We start from the raw sequence: 10,671 nt of genomic DNA, 5'->3' as shown, positions 1-10,671 counted from the left end.
GAGCTGTACTACTTGGGGTAGTGGCAATGAGAATTTAAAAGAATAGATTCAGAAGATTTTAAAAAGAATTGACTCAACTTGGTGAATGTTCTATTGATTGTGGATCCATAGCACCAATTTTTACCTAGGAAGGATAGCATACTGGAGTATTCTATATTCAGAGTGAAAAAATTCAGAATCTGTACAGTGCTTTTAATACTGCAACATGAGTGAGTGATTACATAAAGGAAATATTTAATAGTGACATCTACTATAATTTTCCTTACATTAAGCCATAAAATACTAGTGGGAAACAGAAGTAGATTTTTTCATTTGCATCAGGAATAAATGCCAAATGAAAAATTATCCTCACACATTTACAGTTTCTATGTTTCCTTTTCCTGATATGGAGAGATTTCCACAAAATAATATTCTATCTAAAAGCTAACTTTTAAAATCACTATTCAGACACTTCATACAACCAGTTAAGGGATATCCTATAAATTATCTTATATTAAAGTATGGCATACAAATTATCCTACAGTATCCTACAATATTATATATATATATATATATATATATATATATATATATATGTATGTATCCTACAATTTTGTATATATATATATATATACATATATATATACTACAATTATATATATATGTATGTATGTATGTATGTATACACATACTGAGAGTGTAGGGCAGAGAAAACTGAATAGCTATTTCTTATATTATTCTTAGAAAAGCTGTTAATTGGTCTGGGATTCAGAGAAAGTTTAATATCCTTCACATATATGGATATTACTGGTGAACAACCCTTTTGACCAGTCCATTTGTCAGAAATGGATTCCTAGAGAAATCCTTGTCCAGCATGTTATAGACTCAGATCCAAGTCTTGGGCATTTAGCTAGAAACCAGTCTCAGGAATGAAGGTGAAGGTCCATTGGCTTTGAGGACATCAACTGAAAAGAAAATTCAGCTCTCTACATTTGTCTTCAGGTAAAACTTCTCAGGAAAAGTGAACAGTAAAGTGAAATCTGTCAGCATCAGAAGGTAGCCCAATACAATGTGCACATATAAATCACACACACACACACACACACACATGTCTACCAGTGGCTCTTGGGAAGTCACTCACATCCTGCTTTAGAAAGACCTGAGCTACTGAGGTCTGGATTTTTTTTTTTTAACAGGCAGCTAATTGGTCTTATTAAAAGAGTGTTAGTCCTGGAGTCAGGAAGACCTGAGTTCAAATCCAGCCTCACTCCCTTTCTAGTTATGTGACCCTGGGAAAGACATTTAACCTTTCTCTGCCTCAATTTTCTCAACTATAAAATGGTGTTAGTAATAGCATCTGCCTCCCAAGGTTGTTGTGAGGATTGAATGAGCTAATATTTGTAAAGTACCACTCAGCACTGGGCCTGGCACATAGTAGGTGTTTAATACTTATTCCCTTCCCTTCCCCTAAAAAGGAGAGTCAAAGGGATGTGCCCTTTAGCTGTCCTCATTCCCCCTAGGGCTTTAGTATCTTGAAGCGAGCATAAGGGAGGCAGACTAGTAGAACATATTTATATCTTTAGCTTTTGGTTTTTTGCAGGAAGGATGTTCCACATGACACATCATAATATCAATCTTGCTTTGTATCACTGGATTTTCCAAATCCAATCTGATGTGGACCAGGGGATCCTAAGATCCAGAGCAGCAGAAATGCTGAGCTACTTAGACTCATGTCTGCATTCTTAGGTTGTCATTAGAGGGCACATTAGATTAAGGGGCAGAGGGCATTTTTCATCGTATTCATTCAGTTAATCAGCTCCAGTGGTCCTTTGGAGTCTGACAACGTTTCCACACACAACCTATATCACAAATCATCTTCCATTCCCCTTCCTTATTGTACATATGTGAACAGTAGAGAGTCAGCATCAACTTTCTGGTTCAAAAGCAAACCAATTCAATGATTACCCAGGAATGAGAAAGCATTGTGGAATAGTAGAAAGAACTTTGGACTTGGAGTCAGAAAGACCTGGGTACAAATCCTGCTGAAGATACTTACTAGCTATGTGGCATTGGGCAAGTCACTTAACCTCTTCCTGCCTCTATTTCTTCATCTGTCAAAAATAAAGGGGAGGGGGAGAGAGACTCAATGTCCTCTAAGGCCCCTTCCAGCTCCAAATCTGTGATCCTATTATCTTATAAAATGATGAGACAGTCCAGAGGCAAACAGTACAATAAAAAATTTATTATAAAATTTCAGAAAACATAAATATTCAGGTGCTCGTTACAAGTGGAGCTGCACCATGAGAACATTAACTTTAAGGCAGCACCAATACTGAAAAGGAGTATGTTGGAAACAGGACGATGTGCAGCTTTTTCATTCGTGAAATGTTGGATTCATTCTAAATGGGTATTGCAAAAACAAACCAACCCCCAAACTGCCACACATATAAAACATGGATTTCTAGTTTAGAAAGTTGGTTATTTAGCAGACAACTATTGTAGTAGTACCATAGTTTTTAAATAAAGGACAGCAGGATTTGGGCATAACCAGGCATTTAAAAAGAGATGATACAGAATAATTTTTCTTTCTTTCTTCCCTTCTTTCTTTCTTTTTCTTTCTTTGTTTTCTGTTACAGGAAAGCATAAAGAAATGTTTAAATAGGAAGGCTCCTTTGTAAATGACAGATAGATATAAAAAATAAAACAGAAAAAAATTCTCATTTGGCTCATGAGTCTGAAAGGGAAGGAAGCACCTTTGGAGATATTTCATTTTTCCCCCTTTCCACATCTGGAGCATGAATCAAGACACAGTGTCCAGGTTCAAGTGCTTCAAGTATGTTGATGGAACTTTTGATATTGTTAGTGTGCGAGGAAATATTCAGAAAGAGGAACAGCAGCTGCGGAGGATGGCCGCATAGGCCTGACAGCTTCTGTTCTTGTTAACACCTGCCCCTTTTTAAAAAAGAAGACTCAGAGAATTTCAGAACTTAAGAGCTGGAAGGGACCACAGAGATGAGAGGGGCGAGATACTGCATGTGCCTGGTGGTAGGTCATTTTAACTTGTCGTCCTCTTCACAGATTTTTTCTTTTCTTCAGAAAGCACCATATATACTATAGCAAGTTCATCTTGGCCTAGTTTTGGGCCTTAATTTATTAGAGATTAAAAGGAATACTACAACAACGACATACTCCTTAGCAAAGCTTTGTCCATCCCCTTTAGAATAGATTCCTTTTGCTGGCAGTACTGGTAGGTTTGACACCGGCCATAATACTGCATAAGGTTATACAAGGCTTCCATGTTTAAACCATTCATAATACCATTTGTGTGTGTGTGTGTGTGTGTGTGTGTGTGTGTGTGTGTGTGTGTTCAGGCCCATTAAAAAATAACCCCAAAGTCAAAGAAACAAGCCTAGTTATTCTTCGGATTTCTATCTTACTTGGGCACAGCCCAATTCAGATTGTGCAGCTCTTTTCTTGTGCTGAAAATATGTTTTTTTCCCACCATGGGAATCAGTCCTAAATTACAAATTAGATTTTGAACAAGACCTACAGCACTGTTTGCCGTAAAACTTGTGGTTACACATTCCGTGCTGGGGCACCAAGTAGCACCAACTGAAGTAATCTTTGCAGAAGGTATCTGAAAAAGAGGAGAAACCATCAATCTTCAATATTGCCACTAGACTGTAAGCTTCCAGGGGGCAGGGTCTATCCTTCTTTTACTTATTTGTATCCTGAGAACTTAGCACAGTGCCTGGCACATAGTAGGTGCTTAATAAGTGTTTATCTCATTGTAGTGTTGTATCCCCCATGATCTGTTAGTTCCCCAAACACACCATCCACCATAGTCAGCAAATAGATATTTTGGGCAAGTAAAACATACTTTGTTATTACTTTAAAGGGAGTGTTCAAACTATGTAGGTTAGATAATTTCAAAACTTTAGGAGACCTTCCTTTGATATTCTCTTGTGAAGCTTGGAACATCTCCTTCTTTTCCTTCTTCCTTTTCCCCCAAATAAACCTACCCACCCACTTATCCACCTAGACAATAATTCCTCTGTTAACTAAATTTCACATTTAAATCCTGTGATTTAGCCAAACCACTCACTATCTCTAGCTATATTCCTTCTTAGAAAATACTCAACAGACAGATCTCTGGTCTCTCTAAAGATTTTAGATATTTGGGGGGTATTTAATCATGACTTGTAAAGCAGCACAATCTAGGTTGATACAGCAAGCAGAACTGAATATGGTAGGCTTTTGTCTGACTTAGGAAGCCTACAAAGGGTTTATAGCCTCATTTTTCTTATCCAAGTATTCTGAACAGCTTTTTTTATGTGAAATATTTCTCACAACTATTTCCTCCCCGATCATCTTAAGGGCAGAGGCATCATGTTTTATCTAAACTTTGTGTTTTTCTCTATCACCTGCCGTTAATATTCTGCAGAGTAGAGGCTTAATGCTTGTTGAAATGAATTTAAACATGGAAATACTGTCAGTCACATTTACCTTTTTTCTCTGGGATAGGACAGAAGTGGGTATTGCAGGCTAGGGAACTGATAGGTTTCTGCTGTGGAAAGCATCCTGTGGTTGGCCGGCCACTTGCTAGGCACTGGACTAATCGTGTTTGAACTCCACCTCCACAAGTTGCTGTACACTGGGAACAAGGACAACAAAAATTATAGAGATGTGTGTGTGTGTGTGTGTGTGTGTGTGTGTGTGTGTGTGTGTGTGTGTGTGTGTGTGTGTGTGTGTGATTGAAGGAAATGTGAAAGCTAGAGGCTGAAAAAGAAATGTTTATAATGAGGAAGAAAGGCAAATGCCCAGCACTCACAAACTAGCCACAATGACCTGGAAGAGACTAAGGAGCTCTTTTCCTTCCTTCCTTTCCTCCTTCCCTCCCTCCCTCCCTCCTTTCTTTCTTTCTTTTTTTTTTTCTTTCTTTCTTTCTTTCTTTCTTTCTTTCTTTCTTTCTTTTTTCTTCTTTCTTTCTTTCTTTTTTTTTTCTTTCTTTCTTTCTTTCTTTCTTTCTTTCTTTCTTTCTTCTTTCTTTCTTTCTTTCTTTCTTTCTTTCTTTCTTTCTTTCCTGCCTTCCGCCTTCCTGCCTTCCTTCCTCCCCCAGGAAGTAGAATGGTACAATATTTCAAGGTCAGAGGACCTAGGTTCAAGTCTTGCCTCTAACACTTACTATCTGTGTAATGTTGGGCCAATCACTTAGCTTCTCTGCTCTTCAATTTCCTAATCTGCAAATCGAGGGAACTGAATTAGATGATTTCTGAGGTTCTTTCTAGTTCTAGAATAATGCTATTATATTTATTACTAACTGGGGGATTGAATTTGTTGTGATAAAGCAAAAAATATGCCCATATTTTCATATTTACTTTGGGGTATGTTAAAAGAAGAGAAGAAGATGGTAGATTTATATGCAGAACATGAACTCTTTTAAAGGTAAGTACAGAAGTTATTCTTTTTTAATTTATTAGCATATTTTCTACCTAAATTCCTACCAGATGCTAGAATGAATAAGATCATGTTTTTATATACGTGAGTGATGTAGTCCCCTGTCCCCAACAACAATAACTTTTATTCATTTTCTCTACTTCCCTCTGTTTTTCTTTCTCTTCCCCCCCTTTTTTGCTTCTTTTCCCTTTCCCTTTCTTTGATTTTTTTCAAGATGCTTTACCCTAAAAGGGTCAGAGTTAGTACTATAGGAATAATTCCTTTGTCATAAAAGAACCTGCATACAAGTTACGCTACTAGAGGTTAATCATCTTTCTTAAGTCATTTTTCAAGATTGCCATGGGCTGAATCCTAAAGCAGATGAAGTTTGTCTTCCCTTTCCCTTCTTTTCTTATAGGGTGAGACATTCTTACCCCCCCCAAAAAAAACCTCACCAAATTTCTCTGTTTATGAGATCCAATGAGGACTCAATAATGATTTACCTAACATTTTCTTTCCCCTTTTCCAGGGAGTAGGACAGTGCACAGTGTGAAAATGACAATAAATATAGAGGCAATTCATCTTCCACTGAAGGTTAAAGAGACAGTAAACAAAAAGAAGGCACCACTATCTGGAAATTTTTGCTTCTAGGACAAGATGGAATTTACTGGTACTGTTCTCAATAATTTTAAAATATTATAAGTTAAATCCCATAATAAATTCATGAAATCCTACTGTAAAACTGAAACATCATACAGCCAATTTTCCATTTGTAATATGAATAACATTGTTCCTATGGAAAAAATGACAGTGTTTTTTAGCAAACAATTAAAAATCTTAGGTGGAATATGCATATATTTGTGACTTTGGAAAGGATTATATACTCATGAACCACTAGGTGACATAGTAGATAGAGTGCCAGGCCTGGAGTCGGGAAGACTCAATCTTCCTGAATTCAAATCTGGCCCTCAGACACTAGCTGTGTGACCCTGGGCAAATCACTTAAACATGTTTGCTTCAGTTTTCTCTTCTGTGAAATGAGCTGGAGAAGAAAATGGCAAACTACACTGATAGATATGCTGAGAAAAATCCAAACGGTGTCACAAAGAATTGGACAACTGAACACAACTGAAAAACAACTAAACAACAACAATTAGATTCTTTCCTAGTCAACTAAATTCACATATCAACTTGTGGTTGGAATAAAAATCACTAAATATTGAACATAATACTGTGGATCAAATTCTCTAAATTGTCCAAGAGTACATAGCACATGTATTTATCTTATAAAATGAAAAATCAATTAAACAGATATTAATTTCTCAACTCATAGTTTCAGACACTGAAAGCTGAAAGTGTCTTCAGAAGTTGTTTCAAAATGTAAAAAAAATCCCCAATAATCAGGCAACCTAACTCTACTTTAAGATCTTCTGTGATAGGGAATTCATGAGCTTCAGGCAGTCTACTTTATTTTAATTTTTTGAGAGCTATAATTATTAGGTCATTTTTTCTCCTCTTTAATTTCTGTCCATTGGTACTAGATGTACCAAGCTGAATAAGCCTAGCTCCTCTTCTACCTGATAGTAATTCAAATATTTGAAAGGTTCTAGATCTTTAAATATGCACATTTCCTTCAATCAGCCTTCATGTGCTGTGATTTTGAGTCCCTTCATTACCTGGTTACCTTCCTAGACATGGTCTAGCTTTTCAACATCTTCCATATTCATTCATTCCTATGTTAATTTTGAATATTCCACAGGCATCTATTGTCTATTATAGACATAACACTTTTAAAAAGGAAGCCTATGAGAACTTCTTGAACAAAGTAAGAAAAGATGTTCAAACATGAAACAACTGAAATTTCTTTATTCTTTATGCCGCATTTGAAGAAAAACGTAGACTTGAATTGGTGGCAAAGAGGAATAGGGAGAACTTAAAACTAAATATGCTATCTAAAAAAAATGTAATTTCAAAATATCTGCGTAGGTATAGATTTGCAGAATGCTTTAGTAAATAATCTCTCTCTGTCTCTCTGTCTCTGTCTCTCTGTCTTCTGTCTGTCACATTCTCTCTCTCTGTCTCTCTCTCTCTGTCTCTCTGTCTTCTGTCTGTCACATTCTCTCTCTCTGTCTCTCTCTCTCTGTCTCTCTCTCTCTCTGTCTGTCTCTCTCTCTCTCTCCCCACACACCCCGATGCCAAACATCTTTTAGCAAATTACATGATATGACTCTATAATAGAAAAAGTCTAGGGAGTCAAGGATAGCTTCAGGATACTCAGAGTTCAAAGGATATGTGTCATCAGCATGAAGAGAGGCTGGATAACGACCATCTACTCTCTTGCAAAACAAAATTCAGAGACAGTAGTGGCAGGTGCAAGAAATGGTAATGCCTGGCAATGAACACTTGTAGGGAATTCCCTCTCAACAGAGGCAGTAATGGTAGTCAGGTATTTAATAGAGACTTTAGCAGCAAGTTATTACTAATGATTTTCAGATTGGCTAACTGAAATTCTTTTAAAAAAAATAACTGAAGTCCAAATGGGAGTGAGAATGGGAAGCACTCTAAGATTTTGCATGCCTACTTGACCCATGGTAGTATCTAAGCAACCTTGGGTTCTAACTTACATGTGTTAATATTTGGGCTATCGGCTAGTTTAATTAGTTATCCAGTAGGTACAACCCAGTAAAAGTTACCTACCAGGCTGGGTGCTTATTGTGTAATTGACAAATCCTTATCAAGATACTTCTTGCAGAAGAATTAGGATGTCATGGAAATTCTAGGGACTCAAGCCTTGTCCAGGGTCCTGAAGGGGCTTGCCCATTACAGGTGCTTTCCCATTTGTTTCTAGAATCAAACTGGCTCATTGAGGGTATTCAATATTGTGGATAATCTGAGGTCAGGTTGGATATTCCAGAGTGACTTTAGGGTCACCAGGGCTAAACATAGCTATACCCCAAATTAGATAATCTAAAATATTCCCCCGCCTCACTCTTCATCCCAATAAGGCTCACAAGCTGTTCTAGATCCAAGTATCTGGATAGGTCAGAACTAAATAAAGAAGGAGACAACTAAATGACTTCCAAGGTCCCTTCTAGCTCTCATTATTTTTTAGTGTTCTTTGTTGGATTATCATACATCTCAAGCTGCCTCATTCTGGGTACCCCAGGATGCATTTCACTGCCTATTCTGTCCTCATTCTCTCTTACTTGGGAACCTCATCAGCTCCCATTGGATTAATTTATATCTCAGTGCAGATGCCTTCTAGATCTGTATATCTAGCAACAGTCTCTCCTCTGAAGTGATGGCCATCGCCAACTGCCTATTGGCCATTCCCAACTGAATGTTCATTGTGAGATGTCCAAAACAAAACACTACCTTTCACTACAATCTTACCTCTCTTCCAAACTTCTGTATTACTGTGGAGGGTTCTACTATTCTTAGTCACGAAGGCTGTCATTTCTCAAGGTTATCCTTGAGTCTTTATTTTCCCTTAGTTCACCAAATGTTGTCATTCCTACCTCTGCAACACTTCTCTCATCTGTCCCCTTTTCTTTTCCCACACAGCTTACACTCTATTTCAGTCCCTCATCACTTTTCCCTTGTACTACTGCAGTTAGACAGCTAGGTTGCTCAGTGGAGAGAGGGCTGGGCCTGGAGCCAGGAAGATTCATCTTTCTGAGTTCAAATCTACCCTTGGCATTGACTAGCTATATGACTCTGGGCAAGTCACTTAACCCTGCTTGCCTCAGTTTCCTCATCTGTAAAATGAGCTGGAAAAGGAAATGGCAAACCACTTTAGCATCTTTGCCAAGAAAACCCCAAATAGAGTCATGAAGCTCCAAATACAGTAGCTCTTTTACTTGGTCTCTCTACTTGAAGACTCTCCCCTCTGTAATCCCTCTTTCATGCTGTTGTCAAACTCTTTTTACTTATGTGCATGTCTGACCATGTCACTACCATACTCATTGAAACTCATTGGCTCCCTATCATCTTAAGGAACAAATGTGGACTATTATGTTTGGCATTTAAAGTTCTTTGCTATCAATCAGTCTATCAAGTATTTATTAAGCACTGTGCTCAGCACTTTGCTAGGTACTGGGGATGCAACTACAAAGAATAAAATAATCCCTACTTAAAATGAGTTTATGCTACCTGACTCTAATCTACCTTTTCAGTCTGTTACAACTTCTTGAACTTCACATACTACAATCCAGTCAATCTGGCTTTTTTATTTTTCCTCACAAATGGAACTTAACGCTTGATCTCCGTACCTATTCATTGCAACCTCCCCCCCCCGTCCCCCCCATCCCCCTCGCCCCACACACACCTCTTGTAATTCCTAGTTTTGTATCAGACTTAGGTAAAGTTCCATCTTCTTCATGAATCTTTTTCTTGATCCCCACTAACTACTGGTACTCTGTCCTACTCTAACCACCTTGTATGTATTTTGTAAGTATCTAGATCAGCATAGATTTTTTCACCCATAGAATGTAAGTTCTTTGATGAAGCTTTTTTGTCTTTGTATCCCAAGTGACTGGCATCATGCTTGGCATCTAGGAGGTGCTTCAATAAATGTTTGCTGAATTCTTGATTGACCCTAAGATCCTGCCTTGGCAATGAGAAGTTTGGAGGGTCCACCACTTTAAAGAATTGTAGGGAACTTGTTTTGATACACAAATTTCTTCTGTACAGATTATTTTAGTGCTTTTCCCAAACACCTCCACTCTTAGCATAATGTGCTTTTGGAAATGGAGAAAGTGAATACCTCAATGAAAGTGAATATTCCTGAGAACAAACCATACACTTATGCATATGACTGCTCAATGGAACAATCCATAACACAACTCAGAGAACAGAGGAAGCTAGAAATGCACAAAGAAAAGAAGGGAAACACTTAGCAATCAGTGAATCCAAAAAGGAAATCATTTAACAGTCTAGCCAGAATTATGTAAATTATTTTAAGACAATAGGACCTGCTCCAAAAATGTTAAAAATGTAGGCAATTAAAATAGTACCTGCAAAAAGACAGCAGGCTTGATTTTTTCCATTGGATAGTTTGGTACACAGTGGTGAAATGAAACCTTTTAAACAGAAGGTGTAAAAATGGTATGAAAGTTGGGTTATGGTATATGGGTAACACCACTTGCCCAAAATTACAGGAACATTGTGCCAGAATCCCATAGTATTCAGTGACCTTGAGCAGGGCTCCAGGGCTCTCTTCCTGAGGGCAATTAACTCTACCTTCCATTGTTTCCT

General features: G+C 37.7%; 1 protein-coding gene across 1 annotated transcript in view; it reads right to left on the bottom strand.

Annotated features, from left to right (window-relative positions):
- Positions 1-2,201: 2,201 nt before the first annotated feature.
- The window catches only part of ADAMTS16 (ADAM metallopeptidase with thrombospondin type 1 motif 16), a 246,212-nt gene continuing 237,742 nt past the window's right edge, over positions 2,202-10,671 (bottom strand). The window contains exons 22-23 of the mRNA XM_021004427.2: positions 4,486-4,633; positions 2,202-3,616 (exon numbers count right to left, since the gene is read on the bottom strand). Coding sequence (XP_020860086.1) covers positions 3,501-3,616; positions 4,486-4,633 — 264 coding nt within the window. The 3' untranslated portion in view covers positions 2,202-3,500. The remainder of the gene's footprint in view (positions 3,617-4,485; positions 4,634-10,671) is intronic.

Source organism: Phascolarctos cinereus, unplaced genomic scaffold, assembly GCF_003287225.1.
Source record: "Phascolarctos cinereus isolate Bilbo 61053 unplaced genomic scaffold, phaCin_HiC Scaffold_4;HRSCAF=312, whole genome shotgun sequence".
Lineage (NCBI taxonomy): Eukaryota > Metazoa > Chordata > Mammalia > Diprotodontia > Phascolarctidae > Phascolarctos > Phascolarctos cinereus.
This window is presented reverse-complemented; position numbering and strand designations above follow the sequence as displayed.